A 20,358-nucleotide genomic window follows, 5' to 3' on the forward strand; every position below is an offset into this window, starting at 1 on the left:
TTTTCTTTTGTTAGGTAGTGTAGCAATTACCCCTTGGTTTTTCTTTGTGCCGCGGTTCTTTTCCAAGGGTTTTGTTTGAATCGGGTGTAGATAATTTTTTGGAGCCATTGTGTTGTGTTTTGAATTGAAGCAATATCTCTTAACTTTGTATGCCTTGAGAATAGTATGTACTCTGGTTGTGACGCTTAGGCTCAGTTTTTGACTCTTGTATAAGTACCTTAAATTGTATGATTTTAAATTTGCTTAACTGCTTTGACTAGAGTGTCTTGATGAATCCAATCCTGAATGAGTTATGTGCCATATGTGTGTGTAAGGTTTTGTGTTATTCTGTGCATGCATTTGATGCCTAGAACTTTCCCCGTGTGTTTGCAAAGCGAAATAGTAGTTTTGTTCAGTCTTGGAAGTGATATAGGCGTTTCTTTGTTGATCCAAATATGTATATTTTACCCGCCTAATTGTTATGTATCGTAGTTAACCTCTTTGAGCCTGTAATCCTGTTTCTTTGGCAACCACATTACAAGGCTTACCCATTTGTTTGAATTAACCATCTATTTGAACCATTGTAACCTCTCGTGAGCACTTGAATTGCTTATGAACTTTGTAAAAGTTAAAGTGTGGGGTGGTTGGTTTGGCTTTTAAGTGAAACTAATGAAATAAGGAGAAAGGTGCACTGTTTTAAACAAGTAAGAGCCACTTGAATTGAAAAATAAATAGTTGTATTGCTGTAAAAAAAAATATATTCCTTGATAAGTGGTGACTGTTGATGTAATTATGCTTAAAGAAGTATGGCGTAATATACGTTGATATGAAGGGGGAGTTTGGTTTGACATAAGTATGGGATTTGAATGTTAAAGTATATGTATTAAAGTGCTTAGGGAGGTGTAGTCACTCTTATATCTAAATGTATCCTACCCGTCCCGCAGCCTACATTACAACCAAATAAAGTCCTACTTGATCCTAGACTGAATAAGCTCGATTAGTAGAGTAGTACACTACGGGCAAGCCTATGGTGCATCTTTTGTGGCATATGAATGTTATTTTTGAGAGTGAGTGAATTCTTTCTATCTTGAGTTCCTAAATGTTCTTAAATTTTATTGTGTGGAACTACTCTCTTTTGTTGTGTGAGGGCACTTGATTCATGAAGGAGAGATAATGTCAGTGACCTCTATGTTAGAGTAAGTGGGTGAGTTGTGAATAATGCGTGGTACTTGTGAGTCAAATTTTGAGGTGAAGATGTTACGCTTTTGTACTTAGTCTATTTTAAATATTCTTGGTATGATGAGTTAGGAGAATTATTTAAAAAAAAGATCGTGTCTACATAAAGTGTAGTTTGATTGTTCGAGGACGAGTAATGATTTAAGTGTGGGGTATGACTCTATTTACATATCATTATCCAAACATAATGTGGAAAAATGCTTGGAGTGTGGACCAATGCGCTCAAACACATGAACTTTAGGACTTTCAACATCCTCAACATCATTCACACTAGAGTCAACTAAATTTGTATCTTCAATGTCCCTGGTTGACTCTAGTATTACTTCTTCAACATCGGCATCCTCAAATTCTAGCTGGATAGATTGTTGGTGTTCTACTCTGACCTCCTCCTCTAGCTCATCCTCGTATTATTTTAAATCCTCCAGTATAATGGCAATTTCTGCAGCCAATTCATACTCATATTGGCTACTATCCACAATGTCAACTTGTTGCGCTTTACAAGGTTCAATTAATTTATTCGCTTGAGCCTCCAAGTTGTGAATAGTTTCCCCTTGCCTTTGTACCCGCAGTTGTATCTCATCATATTGTTCCATAAGGCACTTTAGCATATCCTCGATCTCTTTCAGGTCCTCATACCTGGGTTCTTTGTTCCTATTAACTTCACATGAAAAAGAAGAACCATCAAAGTAAGGGGTTGGGGGAAGATAAGAAATATAAGCACAACCATGAAAGTGACCATCTTGACCACCACATATATCGCACACATTCCACACATAAGATTGAGTTGGTGCATATAACTCGCTCTCGGGAATATTTTGATAATTTTGCCCAGGGTGGTTTCCTCCACTAAACGCATAAGAAGGATCAAAAGTAGAATTACCAACATCAAAACTCTCATAATTCCAAGATGCCATGTTTCTCAAATTAATAAGTAAAACAAAAAAAAATCAAATACAAAAAATAAAAATAAAAGTTCAAACTTGAAACCTAGCAATATGATCACCTACAACTACACCGTTAGTTCCCCGGCAACGGCGCCAAAATTTGATCACGCCCAACTATGCCTTATAAAAAGGACAAAGCGGTCGTTGCAAATATAATCCGGTTTATAAGTCCGGAGTCGAATCCCACAAAGAACTAAGGCTTAGCTACAGTTGTTCACTATCACCAAGAATACAAGCTTGAACAATTCCTAACTTATAGATATTAAGATTCTCGTGCTTAACTAACTAATTAAAATAATAAATTAACACTAAAGATACTACAGGTTGGAGAAAAGATTAAGGAGGTCTAGAGTTATGATTTCCCCAATTGTCGGAATCCTTCCCGCTATGTCTTCTATAATTTCGCCTAAGTATTCTCTACCGATCATGAGCGCTCTGTGTGTTGTAATTCTCTCCCAAGTAATTAGGACAATTTACTAGACATACTCTCCCGAGTTACACTAGTGGCTTTAATTACAGCTCACTTAGATCGCACCCAATGTTTCGTTATCCCTAATCCCACCTTTAAACTCTTGGTTATTGATTCCTCACATACGTCGGGAGTGATGTTGTTCAACAACTACCTAAATATGCACTCTCTCCCGAGTAATACATACTAAATAGGCACAGCTAATTGAGGGCCTTTTAATCAACCACAAGAATAATATAGTTGAACAAATAGAGAAAATACTACTGCTCAATTATAAAAACATAACAAGAATTTATCCTACAAAAGGTTCCATCAGAACCCTAGATAACAAATTAGCTATTCACAATAGTATGTAAAACTACAATACTAAAAGTCATAACCAACAATGAAAAATAGGAAGAGGAAGGAAAAACTCGTAGAAGAATTCCCCCCCTTGCTCCTATTGTGTCTCTGCCTCCTTAGGTCGAATCTATGTCAAAAATATGTCCAACCCCTCAAAATACCATTTTTTCATGTATATATACCAAGTAGGGTTGGGCCCAAACAATTATACCTTCTCCAATGTGAAAAAGGACAAGTTTCCAGGCCTGGACTAGCGCGGGCGCACTAGTGACCGCGCTAGTGGCTGCGCATATTAACAAGTGCACTGCCTCAGTCCGCGACCAGGTCCGCGATCGAGGTTTCGACCGCGTTTTTCACCATGTCCCGTTTGAAATTTGGAAAAATATAAAACATGAAAGTTGTATCCCTTTGAGTTAGCTTTCCAACCATATATTGTGAAACCCAAATGGAGTTCTGAGCAAAAAGTTATGTGCATTTTACTAGACAATATGCAATATGCCTACTCGATTCTTCGTTTGTTCTAACTATCATCCGTTGACCCCGAACACGATCCCGCCTTAATTCCTTGAGCTTTTACTCAGACTTCAAAACTCCAAATCACTTGAATTTATTCCATAACATCTACATAGCTCGGAATCACACCTACAAGGCATAAAACACACAATTAGTGCAAGACACTAGCGATTAAAGCTCAAACTCAATTGAAGTGCAGTAAATTTGAGTGTAATAAGCGACTAAAATACATAATTATAGCCTATCATCAATATTCACATATGGGTTCTATGCTCGATATTTGGAGCCCAGTAGCACCAATTTATCCTGAATTTTTCTATGTGTTAGTTTTATAATTTTATATGTTTGTTTGTAAATTAAATAATAAATTTTTATAAATAAATATTCACATATGGGTCCCAGGCTCGATATTTGGAGCCCAGTAGCACCAAGTTATCATGAATTCTTCTATGTGTTAGTTTTATTATTTTACATGTTAGTTTGTAAATTAAATAATTAATTTTTATAAATAAATATTCACATATGGGTTCTAGACTCGATATTTAGAGCCCAGTAGCACCAATTTATCCTGAATTCTTCTATGTGTTAGTTTTATAATTTTATATGTTAGTTTGTAAATTAAATAATTAATTTTTATAATTAAATATTCATATATGAGTTCCAGGCTCGATATTTGGAGCCCAGTAGCACCAATTTATCCTGAATTCTTCTATGTGTTAGTTTTATTATTTTACATGTTAGTTTTATAATTTTATATGTTTGTTTGTAAAATAAACAATTAAGTTTTATAATTATACAATATTTAATTATTAAATATTCATATATGAGTTCCAGGCTCGAAATTTGCGGCCCATAGCACCAATTATATGTTGACTATAATTGGACAGAGTTTGTGTTTGATCTATGAGTTATTTTGATGTATTTTTGAGTATAAGAGATGCTTAAACTACAGGGAAACTACGCTAAAAGGCACTAAATTTTACTACGCTAAAAGGCACTACATTATACTACGCTAAAAGGCACTACATTTTACTATGCTAAAAGTCATTACATTTTACTACCTTAAAAGGGCACTATATTACTAGTCTTTAAGCAAATAAATAGTATAAACCAGATAAAACACAATAAATACATTGTAATCACAAAACATTCACAATAATACATATAAAACAGTAATAGTAATTTATTAACAGTTTTATTAACAAATAATAATGATTTCACAATTTTTACATATTTTTTTTTAGAACATTAATATCTTAGTTCGGATAATAATAACATACCAATTTAATCACAAAAAAAACAAACACAAAACAACATGGAACACATTCAAAACAACTAATATGCATTATTTATGCGAGTTTGGACATAAACTAATCGGAATACCTCGATTTATGTTTTTCGAAAAGTTGAAGATTTGAAAATTTGACTTCCGAAATAAGCAACCCACAACATTAGAAGGCTTGGCTAGAATGTGGGACCAACTTTGATTAGTTTCTCTGGGATGGATGGGGTCTACTCGAGTTTTTTATCGAGTTAAGGGGGGGGGGGGGACCGCCGTTCATTTTTTAACAATGGGGGAAATGGCTTCTGTCCAGAACGTGGGGGAAAAGGGAAGAGAACGATACTTATATAGGTAAAACACGGTTTGTTACTGCGTTTTATGTAAAATGCGTTAATGAACCACGCTTTATATAGTCGTCTTATCAGCTTCTAGGTAAAGCGCGGTTCATTAACGCGTTTTATATAAAATGCAGTAACAAACTGCGTTTTACCTTAACGTCCCAAATGGCCGTTAAGGTAAAACGTGATTCATAACCGTAATTTACATATTTTGGTAATTATATTTTTTCCCACCTAAAAAGATATTTTGAGTCCAAAAAGATAACATTTCGAGTTCGGACTCCAAAATAGTCCGTAGTCAAATGATTATTACCTCTTTTATTCTGTTCCAGATTGGCCGTACCTGTACAAGCCATTAAAAAATGGGGAGTTAGAACAATCTATTTCATTTTCAACATGTGCAACAGAACTGACAACCAAACTATAAGACCAAACCAAACCTCCTCTAACCCCCCCTCTCTCTTACTCTCTCCTTCCTCACTGCTTCTTGAACCAAATCTCTCACATACTTATCAATCATTCAATAATGTTCAATTCATACTAGCATTTCATTTTCTTTTCCTGTAAGCTGTCTTTGTTGAAAGAGAAAAAAAAGAAGAGAAATGCCTCTCAAACAACTACTCTGTCTATTGACACTTCAACTATAGATTCCTCCTACATTTTATTAACAAAAAATTGCCCCCTTTCTTACATATCCTTTAAAGTTTTGATCTTTTGGGTTACTCTATATAGATTTGTTTTACTCACAGATTTAGAGAGGCAGTAGAATATGAGATTAGGTTTTATTTGGCTTCTTTATTTTGCTTTCCTTTTAGGAATTGAAGCCCTCAAATTTCATAGGACTGAACATACTGAGAGAATCTCAGGTAACTATTTCTCAATGAAATTACATTCTCGTTTTTAAAGTCTGTTTCATTATTTTTTGTGTTTTTGTTGGGAATTACATATACTAATATTTTATCCTCACGCTAACTGTAAGATGACAAGCTAGGGTTTTGTTCTCAGCTGACATTAGACTATTTAGATCCAGAAAATCTTTTGCTTGGATCAACTGATACACTGCTAGGGGAAAGGAATAGATTTCGTTATTGAATGTCTCGCAACTAGAGCTCGAACTTATAGCTTTAAACAAACAGTTGGGTCCAAATTCAGTGAAGCTTCGTTAAAATTGAATAAAGACGAGTACCAATAGTGTGGTATTCCTGTTGAAAGTCAATCTCTGAGTTAATAGGATGATTAAAATTAAGTTGTAATATTTTTAGTTAATGTGTTTTTTTAGAGTTCTGAAGAGGCACAAAAAACAATGTGTTCAAACTTAATCTGTTAATCTGGAGTTTAAAAGATTTCGATGTTTTATTCAAACTTTAAAGTATAAATCTTGCGTCTCAAATGACCTTCACTTAAGTAACTCATCATGTTTCAGTGTTTGTATTGGACTTGAATCATAGTTTAGAATTTGAGTCAACATCAAGCTTGTAGATTAACTCAATTCAATCTGAAACATCTAGCTATTCAGCTTGATAAACTCATTTACAGCCCTTGGTATCAATTCAGCTTGTATTGGTCCTGGATGGTTGATTAGAAATAGGTGATCTTCGTAAAGAAAAAGGAAAATGAAATAGTGATTGTTCCCTCCTTTCAATCCTTAGCTTTAAATATATAGTTGGGTCCAAATTCAATGAGGCTTAAATTGAATAAAACGAGCTCAGTGACCGAGCTTGCCTTAGAACTAAGCCGAGTACAAATAGTGAGGTATTCTGCTTGAATGTTCTTTAGTCAATCTCTAAGTTAAGGTTAAAATTATGTTGTACTCCCTCTGTTCCAGTTTATGTGAACCTATTTCCTTTTTGGTCCGTTCCAAAAAGAATGACTCCTTTCTAAATTTGGTAACAATTTAACTTAAACTTACAATTCTACCCTTAATGAGAAGCTTTTATAACCACACAAATACTCTGGCCCCCTTTTTGACATGTTAGAACCACACATTCCAAAAGTCTTCATTTTTTCTTAAACTCCGTGCCCAGTCAAACAAGTTCACATAAATTGGAACGGAGGGAGTATATTTTTAGTTGGCGTGTTTATTATTATTTTTCATTTTCTTTTACACTTACTTTCTGTTGGCAGTAAGTATTTATGACTAACCGTTGTTTTCTTTCATTGTTGATCACCTTACTATCTTGTTGTTTTATTCTGCTTTTATATGGTTTTTTGGTACTGTCCCTTGTTGTCTATATTTTCATTAATGTGGTGCTTATGCTTTCCTGAGCCGAGGGTCTATTGGAAACAACCTCTCTATCCTCACAAGGTAGGGGTAAGGTCTGCTTACACACTACCCTCCCCAGACCCCACGGTGTGGGATAATATTGGGTATGTTGTTGTTTCTTTTACACTTATATATTAAATCTTAGAGTTCTGAAGAGGCTAAAAAAACAATGTATAAGATCTATTGTTAATATGGAGTTCAAAAGAATGTCGATTTTTTAGTCACACTAAGTATATGGGTCTCAATCACTCTCAAATGACCTTTACTTAAGGAACTCGTCATGTTTCAGTGTTCTTATTGGACTTGAATCAAAGTTTTTAGAGTTTGAGTCAACTTCAAGCTTGTAGATAATTGACTCGATTCGATCTTTGACATCTAGATATGCTACTTGATAAACTCATTTGCACCCCTTGGTATCAATTCAACTTTTACTGTTTCTGGATGATGGATTAGAAATAGGTGATGTTTCCCCTCCTTTCTACCGTTTTCAAATTTTCAAGTATTTATTTACCTTTGTATGGTAGCATGTACTACAACTAAAGAGAGTGAGGAAGAGTTCTGAGTAGACAATTTTGTTCGTGAGGTGTAAGTTATTTGATTGGTATTGGGGATAGTTTCTGTCATAAGGTTTTAAATCTTAAATCTAAAGCCTAGACCTTGATTTAAGAAATGATGGATTTTGCCTCTAAAGAGAGCGGCTCTTTGAGCTATGTATGGGATATGATATCTAAGTTTCTGACAGCTATTGGTTCCCTCAGAAAATTTTCATCTTCACTCTGAAAGGAAAAAGAGAAGGTTAGAAACTTTGTGTTGGTATTGCTATTTATAGTTTTTTTGGGTCAATTTGTACTATTAATAGAGTTAGTTCATTATATTATTGAGTTGTATTTAGATATAATGAAATCACAAATTTTGCTTAGCAGGATCTGACTTCAGTAAAACTTAATTTGATGCTTTTAGACTGCCAAAATTTCTGATGTTTTTTCCAAGAATCCCATTAGGATTTGGTTCATGTATATGTATTAACTCTGGAGTTCAGAGATTTGGGGCATGGATGAATGATAGTTGCAGCAGTGTAGATAATATGTTGGTGAATAGTTTCAATGTTACAAGTGCTACCGAAGTGTCATCCTTGTGACTTTAAAGCAACACTTTTCTACCAACCTGAAAATTCACCTGTGATATAAAATATATTAAAAATATATTAAAGGGCAGTCCGGTGCACTAAGCTTCCACTATGCGCGGGGTCCGAGGAAGGACCGGACCACAAGGGTGGTCTATTGTTCGCAGCCTTACGGCCCTTACCCTGCATTTTCACAAGAGACTGTTTCCATAGCTCGAACCTGTGACCTCCTGCGACCTCGTGGTCACGTGGCAGCCACTTTATCAATTACACCAAGGTTCCCCTTCATATAAAATATATTGCAAAAATCAAATATAATTAGATACTTCTAAGCCTTCTAAGATGCTAAAAAGTTTAGATTAAAGGCTTATAGAGTATGATTTCCCTATCCGTCACTTTGCATGTCTGACTACATCATTTTGTTTTTTAGTTTGTTAAATTAGGTTAGGCTATAAGGTTATAAATACTTGCTTTGAACTCTATGAAATTATCAACTTTCCTTTCATTTCTGCATTTCAGGTAGTGCTGGTGATGTCTTGGAAGATGATCCAGTTGGGAGGTTAAAAGTTTTTGTATATGAGCTTCCCAGCAAATACAACAAGAAAATTCTTCAGAAAGACCCACGATGTCTTAGCCACATGTTTGCTGCGGAGATCTATATGCATCGTTTCCTCTTATCTAGCCCTGTCCGGACCCTTAATCCTGAGGAAGCTGATTGGTTCTACACCCCTGTTTATACCACTTGTGACCTGACACCAAATGGCCTTCCTTTACCCTTCAAGTCGCCACGAATGATGAGGAGTGCAATACAACTTATTGCTTCTAATTGGCCTTATTGGAATAGGACTGAGGGTGCTGATCACTTCTTCATTGTCCCACACGATTTTGCTGCTTGTTTTCATTATCAAGTGAGAATTAAGTCCCCTCTCTCTCTCTCTGGCACTCTCTCTCACACGCACACACAGCACACAAATTGATGGATATACACATTTTTATATTTAACTAACTGGATTTCACTAAAAAGGCCTCTCTGCCTTCTTAAAAAGGCTGGGGTAAGGTCTACGTACACTCTATCCTCCCCAGACCCCACTTGTGGGATTACACTGGGTATGTTGTTTGATTTCACTAAAAAGGCCGTGAAAATCCCAAGGGATTACTCACAGTGCCTTTTTATAAATTTCCATCGTTACTTTTAACTGAGAGTGTGTGGTTACATCTGATTATTTCGTGCAAATTGTAGGAGGAAAAAGCTATCGGGAGGGGAATTCTTCCATTGCTCCAGCGTGCAACTCTAGTTCAAACTTTTGGACAAAGAAATCATGTGTGTTTGAAGGATGGTTCAATTACAATTCCTCCCTATGCTCCTCCGCAGAAAATGCAATCCCACTTTATCCCTCCAGATATTCCACGATCCATCTTTGTTTACTTTCGTGGCTTGTTCTATGACGTAGGAAATGATCCAGAAGGTGGTTACTATGCAAGGTATCCCCATGTCTCAATCTTTATGGTTCAATCACATTTGATTCTGAACGCTGATACTTAAATAGATTGAAGACAACTAGCTTTTGATTTTCTTTATTGACCTCCCAAATATGGAAATATGTTTTATGACAAGGTACCTGACTCTTATTTCTCTTCTCAGAGGTGCACGGGCAGCAGTGTGGGAGAACTTTAAGGACAATCCTCTCTTTGATATTTCTACGGAACATCCAACTACCTACTATGAAGACATGCAGCGAGCCATCTTTTGCTTGTGTCCTCTTGGGTGGGCCCCGTGGAGTCCAAGATTGGTTGAAGCAGTTATATTCGGTTGCATCCCTGTTATTATTGCGGATGATATTGTCTTGCCATTTGCTGATGCAATCCCCTGGGAAGAGATTGGTGTTTTTGTAGACGAGAAGGACGTTCCAAATTTGGATACTATACTCACTTCTATTCCACCCGAGGAAATATTGAGGAAGCAGAGATTGCTTGCCAACCCTTCAATGAAGCAGGCTATGTTATTTCCACAACCTGCACAACCAGGTGATGCTTTCCATCAAATTTTGAATGGACTTGCTCGTAAACTGCCACACGATAGGAGCGTTTACTTGAGTCCCGGGGAGAAGATCTTAAACTGGACTGCTGGTCCAGTTGGTGACCTAAAACCTTGGTAAGAAGCTGGTACTGGAGATACTGCATTCTCTATTGGCTTTCAACCTTAAAAAGTCGCGTCAAAGGTGTGAAATTAATGTGAAGTGTATATCTTAAGTAGTGTAGTTTTTCGATGAAGTGAAGAATCTTTTATTGATAACTACATCCAGAGGATGCAACATGTTACAAAATCTTAAGCTGTAGGCTTTGTTGTAGTTCTGGACGACTGTGGATGATTGCACATTCATTTTTGTTGCTGTAGGGTTTGTGCATATGTTGCTCGGACTCTCTGAAAATGTCACCGGGTACGTGTCGTATTCTCTAAAAGTAGTGTATTTTTCGAGGATCTGACACAGGTGCAGTAGCATTTTGGAGAGTGCTCAACATAGGTACAAACAGCTATGTTGGTAACCCAGTGTACTCATGTGCCACTAACATTGTGTTAGAAAATTAATGAACCAGATTAATTTGATAACTAATAGTGCTAATTAATTTTAACCACAGTCTAAGTATTCTTTCTCTTCCGACATCTCTTTCCCTATCTCCCAATTTGTCAAGAAATTGGAAGACGAGTAACACTAATCCAGTTTGAAATTCTGGCTGAAAGCTCTTTCATCTATAATCTATCCATCAACAATTTGGAATTTATTAAATGGAATTCCCACTGCATTCTCACAATAAGAAATGAAAATTGTCATCCACAGATAGCTGAAGATCAAAAGAAAGTAAAACATAGCGGTAAACAATTATCAACCTCTCAATGAACCTTATTTAATACGGAAAGCTTAGATGATATGTAATATTCAGAAAATCTGAGGATACATTAATTATTCTTTTTTGCCATGTGATCAGGAGGACACGGGTTAGAGCCGTGGAAACAGCCTCTTGCAGAAATGCAGGGTAAGACTTAGACCCTTGTGGTCCGGCCCTTCTTCGGACGCCGCGCATAGCGGGAGCTTAGTGCACCGGGCTGCCCTTTTACATATAACTAAAGAACACCGGTTCTTTGACATGTTCAAATTGAACTACTGATTCCCCCCTATAGGCCCGTCTCGGCCTTTCTTGAAATCATCCCACCCTCTCAGCCAAGGATGTCCTGCAGCTGCACGACTCTCTGGAGCAGCATGTTTGCCAAGGTTGTTCATAACCTTTTCTTGCACAGCAGAGAACACCTAGAACAAGTAAACTTATTAACTTAAGCACAGACAAGAAAGAACAAAAAGGAAAAAGAAAACGCTTGGACAAGCTTGAAATTCTGTTAGGTTCTCACTGAATTTGTGCTAATTGCATCTGGTGGTTGCTCCTGGCCAGTCAGCCACTTCCACAAATCTGGATTCTCCTGCAGCCATGAATCAAACAAACTTGATAAAGCCAGCTCAAACTCATATTCATGTAGGAGAAGTAGCTTCGCTAAATGCTAGTTCTGTTATCTTGCTCTAGAACATGCCCAGTGAATTCCGAGTTTGGGGAGAGTAAGATGTAAGTAGCCTTACCCCTATCCTGGAAGGGCAAAGAGACTGTTTCCAATAGACCCTCGGCTGTTATCCTACTCTATCAAAAGCAAAAATCTTTACTGTGGAGCAGAGTGTTTGAGGATGTCTTTCGCCAGAGGGCCATCATCGATACAGTTACAAGGATTGTTAGAGAAACATATCAAAACTGACACCTGGAAAGAAAGCCACATTCAACTCATAGATCTTTACACTCTTCCTAATGGTTTTTATTTAAGCAATACAGCCATTAGCAACTCAACTTTCCCCCAAGAGTTCTCAAACTCCCCACCCCTCCCTATGTCCCCTCAGCTCCGTTATCTTTATTATTTTCATAAACTTCTCATTTTGCAACTGACCAGTGCCTACAAGCACATTTCATTGTTTGGTAACTGTCTTTTTTCTTTTTCTTTTTTATTTTATTTATGAAAAGGCAAGGTTTATTAGAGAGTCTTACTCCAACTGATTTTAGGAATACAAAAGATTCACCGGTAGGCTATATGGATTACAATATTCTTCTTATGCCAAAAGAAAGAGTAGTGTTTTTGTAACTATGCTAATGGTTAACAATAAACAAAGAGTGGCTTGGTTCCCTCCAATAGATTTGGACTACAACAGTTCAACCATTTCTTTTCAACCTGTTTCTGAATCCACCAACAAAAGCATTTTAAAGTCTTAAGTCTACCTGATACAAACAAAACTCTTACATGCTTCCATCTGGGCACATATTTATATAATGTTTCACTTCTCTTGTTTGAAGGAGAGAAGAAAAAGGGAAGAGGCAGAGGGAATACTTTCTTCCCTAAGTAATCTATATAGGTCATAATAATTTCCAAAAGAAAAAATAATTCCCACTAAAGGGGGTGAATAACTTCCCTTTTATGGCAGAAGTCAATCTCTTATAATCACTTGTTTCAATCAACATGACATGATTTTCAATCTTTAATACTCAAAAATCACGCAAGGAACATCACGCACTTTATGCACAATCAAATACAGTGAAAAGTTTTCCATGAAGAACATTTTTCACCAACCAAACGCACTTAAGAAAAAGGGTAGCGTAATGCACTAAGCAAAACACAATAAAGGAGAACAAATCAATTACCAGGTCAAGAACATTAACAAGGGACTTAATTCCATCTTCATCCATGGATTGAATATGATCCTCCACCCATTTGCCTATAACAAGGTCCAGCTCCAAGAACCCTCTTTGTTTGCTCCGGTAACGAAGCCTATAATCATACCAAATATATACAGCCCATTAAAATCTGATAAACCCGCTGAAGGAGCCAGAACCCACCACACAATTTTACTAACCTGTTGAATAAGCGTCTCTTACTCTCTTCATTTGAGACATCGATATCAATCGGCCCACAATTCTCGTTGGAAGTAAAGAAACGCGAAAATGTGCCAGCTAAAGGCCTAAAAGATAAGATGAAAAGCAAGTATGAACTCGAAAAGGCCTTAAGATATGAACTCTATAATCAGAAAATGGCCTAAAGTATGAACTATATAATCAGCAAAAGGCGTAAAGCATCAGTAGACTGAAAACAAGTACAAATGATAGAAAAAGCCTACAAGATTAAAACAAAAGCAAGTATGATCAATCAGTCTACTAGCTTCAATCTCAAATTAGTAGGGATCAAGCTTTATAATTCTTTTTCTCCATTATAACTCATTATAAGTGTGTGCCGAGGTGAACAGGTGTTAAAAATACTAATAAACTTGTTTCCATTTGTCCACATTTATTTAGATTTGTTTACATTAATTTAATATTTTCATACATATAGTTAGAAAAGAGTGAAGTGTGGACATATGTGAACTAGTGTAGGCATGTATGGACTAGTGTGTACATGTGTGGACTTAATTAATGAAGTTTAGGCTAGATACATGTAGGAGTTTTACTATAAATACCCATGTATGCTAGCCATTTGGTGCAAGTGAAGTTGAAAAGATGACAAACACTAATGGAACACCATTCCAAGTTCCTATGCTCACAAGTTTGGTCCAAGTTTGGTTGTCTCTCACAATACCGGCTCTGATACCAAATGTTAGAAATTTTTGAGAGAGCAAGACAACTAAACAAACACTCAAAACTCACTATTAGAGAGGTGGAGGAAAGGATGATCTCTATTCAACTTCACTTGCACCAAGTGGCTAGCATACATGGGTATTTATAGTAGAACTCCTACATGTATCTAGCCTAAACTTCATGTGTACATATTAATTAAGTCCACACATGTACACACTAGTCCATACATGCCTACACTAGTTCACACATGTCCACACCTCACTCTTTTCTAACTATATGTATGAAAACATTAAATTAATGTAAACAAATCTAAACAAATGTGGAAAAATGGAAACAAGTTTATTACTATTTTTAACATCCCCCTTAAACTTGTTTCATTACTCCAAGCGCCATCCTTAACTTTTGAAAAGCGTCAATCTTCAAAGGCTTGGTGAAAATATCCGCAATTTGATCTCCAGACTTCACATGCTCAAGCTCCACAACTTTATTAGATATGCAATCTCTAATAAAATGATATCTCGTATCGATATGCTTGCTTCTTTCATGAAATACCGGGTTCTTGGCTAAATCTATAGCCGATTTGTTGTCAACAAAAATCTTTGTAGCATTCTTCTGTGGTTGGTGAAGTTCTTCCAACAAGCTCCTTAGCCAAATTGCATGGCAAACACACGAACAAGCTGCTACATACTTCGCTTCACAAGTTGACAAAGTCGCAATTGGTTGCTTCTTAGAATTCCATGTAAATACGGAATTCCTAAGAAAGAAAACAAACCCAGTAGTACTTTTTCGATCATCAATATCACCAGCCCAGTCACTATCACAATATCCTACGAACTTGGATTCTTTAGAAGATGAATAAAAAATTTCATAATCAAGCGTACCTTTGATGTACCGAAGTATTCTTTTGGCTACCTTTAAGTGCGAGGTAGTAGGAGTTTCCATAAAGCGACTCAGGAGTCCAACTCCAAAAAAGAATATCCGGCCTTGTACATGACAAATACCTTAAGCTTCCAACAAGACTCTTGAAAAATGTGGGATTGATTCTATCTCCATCTCCATGCTTGGATATTTTAACTCCACATTCAACGGGGGTGCTTACGGGATTGCAATTCTCCATCTCAAATTTCTTGAGAATTTCCTTTGCATACTCTCCTTGAGAAATAAAAATGGCATCCTTCCTCTGTGCTACTTGAATTCCAAGATAGTAGGACATTAGGCCAATGTCCATCATCTCAAATTCTCTAGCCATTGCTTTCTTGAATTCTTCAAAAATCTTTTGATTATTTCCTGTAAATATCAAGTATCTACATACAAGCAAACAAGTAAGATGTCACCATTTTTAGCAATCTTTACATAGAGGGCATGTTCATGTGGACACATAGAAAAACCATTTGCTTGGAAATATTTGTCAATTCTACTATTCCAAGCTCGCAGGGCTTGCTTCAACCCATATAAAGCCTTCTTTAATTTCAAGACTTTAACTTATTGTCCTTCAACCTTATATCCCGAAGGTTGATCAATATAGACCTCTTCCTCCAATAGGACATTCAAGACAGCCGACTTCAAAGCGAATTGTTTCCAAATGAGCAACCGGCGCAAATACTTCATCATAGTCAATACCGGCCTTTTACTTCTAGCCTTTAGCTACCAATCTTGCTTTGCACCTTTCTATTTCTCCCTTGGAATTCTTCTTTAGCTTGTACACCCATTTGACTCCAATGGTGCTTTTGCCTTTTGGAAGTGTGACCAACTCCCATGTATCATTCTTTTTTATAGCTTTGATTTCTTCATCCATTGCATCCCTCCATTTGGAATTTTGGCAAGCATCTTCAAAGCTTAGAGGCTCACTGTCCACCAGCAAACAAAAATGAGTAAAATCATACAAGTCATTTCTTACCACTTCCGTATTTTCATACAAGTCACAGAGACTTCTACTCTTGTGAGGTGCTTCACTTGAACTTGAGCTTGATTCCCCAACTTCTTGATCTTGTGGTGGAGGTGTTGAAGGTGGTGTGATAGCCTGCTCCCCATCTTCTTCTTCATCATCTTCAAAGAATGGACTAAAAGAGTATTCTTGCTCTTTAGATTTCCACTCCCAAGCATTATCTTCATCAAACTCAACATCTCTACTTATGGTGACCTTGCCATTTTTGGGGTTATACAATTTATAACCTTTAGAACTTTGATCATAGCCAATGAAGACATACCTCTCACTTTTGTCATCAAGCTTATACCTCTTCTCATCTGACACATGTGCATATGCGATGCTCCCAAAAATTCGTAAATGAGCAACTTTTGGCTTGAAACCGCTCCATGCCTCTTGTGGTGTTTTTCCACGAACACTTTTGGTGTGACACCGATTTGATAAGTACACAGCACAAGCAACGGCTTCAGCCCAGAACTCTTTTGGCATATTTTTTCTCTTTAACATACTCCTCGCCATGTTGAGAACAGTTTGATTCTTTCTTTCCACGACGCCATTTTGCTGTGGTGATCTCGGAACTGTCAAGTAATGACGAATTCCATTTTTCTCACATAAAATCTTGAATTCATTTGAAGTGAATTTTCCACCATTATTGGACCTAAGTGACTTAATTTGATAGCCACTTTGCTTCTCCACCATGCTCTTAAACTTTTTGAAGGTTTCAAACACCTCCGATTTTGCCTTCAAAAAATAAACCCGAATTTTTCGAGAAAAATCATCAATAAAAAGTAAAAAATAATTACTTTTACCAAGTGAAGATGGCTTGATAGGTCCGCACACATCCATGTGAATTAACTCGAGAGGGCATCTTGCTCTTGTTAAAGACTCTTTAGGAAAGCTTTTCCTTGCTTGCTTTCCAAAGAGACATCCTTCACAAAGTTGGTTGGGATGATCAATTGTTGGCAATCCATTCACCATGCTTTCCTTCTTCATCAACCTTAGGCTATCAAAATTCAAGTGACCAAATCTCATAAGCCAAAGCCAAGATGAATCTTTGGCACATGAAAGCAAGCACCTCGGAACATCATTTTGAAGATATAAGATGAACATCTTATTATTAGCCATAGGTACTTTGGCTAGCAATCTTCCCTTTTCATCTCTCATATACAACTTTTTGTCTTTCAAATGAATGTTGTAATTTTTTTCCAAAAGTTATCCCAAACTTAAAATATTACTTTTCATCTCCGGCACATACAAAACATTGGAGATTAATTGATGACTTCCATCTTTTAAGCGAATTAAAATCGTACCTTTTCCTCTGATTTGAACTCGCGAAGAGTCTCCAAAAGTGATTGGGCCACTATTCAGCTCCTTAAGCTCCACAAATAAATTTTTCTTTCCACAAATATGACTACTTGCACCGGAGTCAAGGTACCATTTGTTCTTTTCCCCACTTTCTTCTCCTTTGCATGCAAGAAGTAGAGTGGGATCTTCATCTTCATTTTTGCTCTCCACAAAGTTATTTTTCTCCTCCGAATTATCTTTACATTCCCGAAAAAATGTCCAAATTTATGACAAGTATAACATTCAACATTCGATTTGTCATACCTTCCTTGATTTTATCTCCATCCTTTGCCTCTTCCACGACCTCTTCTTTGACTATAGTCTTGGCTTTTATTGTCTCTATTTGGTGGTTGACTACCACCTCTTCCTCCTCTACCACGACCTCTTCCATTTCCACGACCTCTTTGTTGCGAACCACGCCTTTCATCTTTCTCCTTGAAGGAAAGTTTTGCTTGCAACGCCTTTTCAACCGATTCTTCTTTTGGTTTCTTCAATTTTTCTTTATGGGCTTGCAAAGAACTCGAAAGTTCATCTATGGTCATGGTGTCCAAGTCTTTCGACTCTTCAATAGCAAAAACAATATAATCAAATTTTGAATCTAGGGATCGTAGTATTTTTGCAACGACCCTATCATCCTTCAACTCTTCAGCATATCTTTTCATTTGATTGACAATAGCCAAAACTCTTGAAATGTAATCTGAAGCAGATTCATTTTCTTTCATATGCAATGATTCAAACTCTCCTCTTAAGGTCCGGAGACGAACCTTTTTCACTTTGTCCAAACCTTTAAAGGAAGTTTGAAGAATGTCCCATGCTTGCTTGGAGGTTGTCGCATTTGCAACCTTCTCGAACATCTTGTCATCCAAACCTTGATAGATGAGAGTGAGTGCCTTTTGATCTTTCTTATTTGTGGCTGCGACATCTTCTGCTTCATCAACTCCAGACTCTACCGGTAAAGACTAAGAGAGGGGAGTGCGGACTTAGCAACAGAAGTCCTCTGATGGATTCGAGGAATTGTGAAGAGGAGAGCCCTTCTTAGATTCGCCATTTTCTTCCACCGCAAGAAATGAGTTGGAAAGCACAAATTAAAGCTCAGCAGGGTACAAGATTGGGTGTTATATTGCAGGCTGGTTTTTTGCTAATCAATAAAAATGTTTGAGCTAATCAAAATGTATTCAAATAAATAAAAATGTAGTAAATTAGGCTATTTCTGGCTTTTCCCCTTGGATATGCATTCACATATAAGATGTCTAAATTGTAATACGTAGTAATTTATTTGACTGAAAATTCAAATATTATTTACACGATCAAATTCATTGAGTGTCAGTTATATGTAACTTGATTTAATACTCCATGTATTAATTAGTCGCTTGAAATAAATGTTAATTAAGGACCAATTAAACAACAGTGTACTAGTGTAAATTTCTTTATACTTTGTCAATATACATAAATTAAATCTTAAATTTAGTCCCCGTTGGCCATGAGTTTTGCCAAAATAAATTTGGGATTTATTTTCAAAACTCATGTTTGGCCATAAATTATGAGAGTCCATTACTCAAATGGTCATTCAACTATTCCAAATTATCTCCTAAAGTCACTTTTCTTTCGTTTGTAACAACAAAGTCACTGAACTATGCCTATTGCACTCAGAAGGTCACTCAACTAGATTTTTTAAATTTTAGATTGCTAAATACCTATTTTATCCTCTAAATTATAAATATTTATCTTCTTTTTATTTTTTTAAAACTTTTTTACTATTAACAACAAAAATTCAAAAAATTATTTACACAATTCAGAATGAAAGAAAATAAAGGTTGTAAACTATATATTCCATACACGTAATATAAAAATTATTATTTAAATAAAGATATTTTTATAATATACATCATATATTCTTGAAAATTATGCATAATTATATATATATTCTATGCACGACTAACATAACATATTTTATCCTATACAGATAGTCCCCCTGCTTTCCGGTGACATAACTTTGTGTCGTCGGAAAGTTGGTAGAAACATAATAATATAATTGAGCATATGTTTCAAGAATATATAATATATATTATAATAATACCTTTATTTAAATAATTATTTTTATATTACGTGCATGGAATATATATTTTACAACTTTTATTTTCTTTCATTCTGAATTGTTTAAATAAGTTTTTGAATTTTTGTTGTTAATACTAAAAAGTTTTAAAAAAATAAAAAGAAGATAAATGCTTATAATTTAGAGGGTAAAATAGGTATTTGACAATCTAAAATTTGGAAAATCTAGTTGAGTAACCTTCTGAGTGCAATAGGCATAGTTCAGTGACTTTGTTGTTACAAACGAAAGAAAAGTGACTTTAGGAGATAATTTGGGATAGTTGAGTGACCATTTGAGTAATTGACTCTAAATTTTGTCCATATTTTGGCCAAATCTCAAATACCAAATCAGCTGATTTTGGGCCAAAATCCAAAAACTTGGGAATTATATACATGTTTTTCCAAAATAAAGTTGGAAAATATGTTTTGAAAACGTATGTCCAAACACATTTTCATCTTCAAACCAAACTTCACCCAAATCAGATTTTTCAAAATAAATTTGGGATTTATTGCCAAACGCTAGCTTAGTAATTTGGTTTGCTGATCAGTATTATACTTTTCTTCTTTTTTAGAAATTCCATACTCTTTACTTCTAAATTTATGACACACTATCTCTGTTTTAAAAGGCAGAATACTCTTTTACTTCTAAATTTATGACACACTAATACACTATCTGAAAGACATGGAATTTAAATATTAATTTACTAATGAAATTTAAAACATAAATTACTAAGTTTAACATAGAAGAAATCCTGTCAAAGCTTACAGTTTGTGATTACTTCAATTTCTTGTATCTCGTGAAAATTATAAAACAAATGATTATTAGGGTCAACTTGTTTAATTCTTATTTGGCTT

General features: G+C 35.8%; 2 protein-coding genes across 2 annotated transcripts; one reads left to right on the forward strand and one right to left on the reverse strand.

The window, feature by feature from the left end:
- LOC109230913 (probable beta-1,4-xylosyltransferase IRX10L) lies at window positions 5,497-11,097 on the forward strand. The gene is made up of 4 exons (XM_019396396.1): window positions 5,497-5,969; window positions 9,009-9,397; window positions 9,730-9,971; window positions 10,132-11,097. The coding sequence occupies exons 1-4, from the start codon at window positions 5,873-5,875 to the stop codon at window positions 10,643-10,645; spliced, it is 1,242 nt and encodes a 413-aa protein (XP_019251941.1). The 5' UTR covers window positions 5,497-5,872; the 3' UTR covers window positions 10,646-11,097.
- On the reverse strand, window positions 11,288-16,044 carry LOC109230919 (succinate dehydrogenase assembly factor 2, mitochondrial-like). Its single transcript, XM_019396410.1, has 5 exons — window positions 14,027-16,044; window positions 13,430-13,534; window positions 13,218-13,344; window positions 11,893-11,961; window positions 11,288-11,794 (listed from the first exon to the last, which is right to left on the reverse strand). The coding sequence occupies exons 1-5, from the start codon at window positions 14,041-14,043 to the stop codon at window positions 11,648-11,650; spliced, it is 465 nt and encodes a 154-aa protein (XP_019251955.1). The 5' UTR covers window positions 14,044-16,044; the 3' UTR covers window positions 11,288-11,647.

Source organism: Nicotiana attenuata, chromosome 1, assembly GCF_001879085.1.
Source record: "Nicotiana attenuata strain UT chromosome 1, NIATTr2, whole genome shotgun sequence".
Taxonomy (NCBI): Eukaryota; Viridiplantae; Streptophyta; class Magnoliopsida; order Solanales; family Solanaceae; genus Nicotiana; species Nicotiana attenuata.

Excerpts from the sequence above, each read along its gene's own strand:
- LOC109230913 (XM_019396396.1), top strand. The coding sequence starts at position 5,873 with ATGAGATTAGGTTTTATTTGGCTTCTTTATTTTGCTTTCCTTTTAGGA. Across the intron at positions 5,970-9,008 it reads ACATACTGAGAGAATCTCAG|GTAGTGCTGGTGATGTCTTG; the intron begins GTAACTATTTCT and ends TCTGCATTTCAG. Across the intron at positions 9,972-10,131 it reads GAAGGTGGTTACTATGCAAG|AGGTGCACGGGCAGCAGTGT; the intron begins GTATCCCCATGT and ends TTCTCTTCTCAG.
- LOC109230919 (XM_019396410.1), bottom strand. Across the intron at positions 11,962-13,217 it reads TTGTTAATGTTCTTGACCTG|GAGAATCCAGATTTGTGGAA; the intron begins GTAATTGATTTG and ends TCATGGCTGCAG. Across the intron at positions 11,795-11,892 it reads ATGCAATTAGCACAAATTCA|GTGTTCTCTGCTGTGCAAGA; the intron begins GTGAGAACCTAA and ends TACTTGTTCTAG.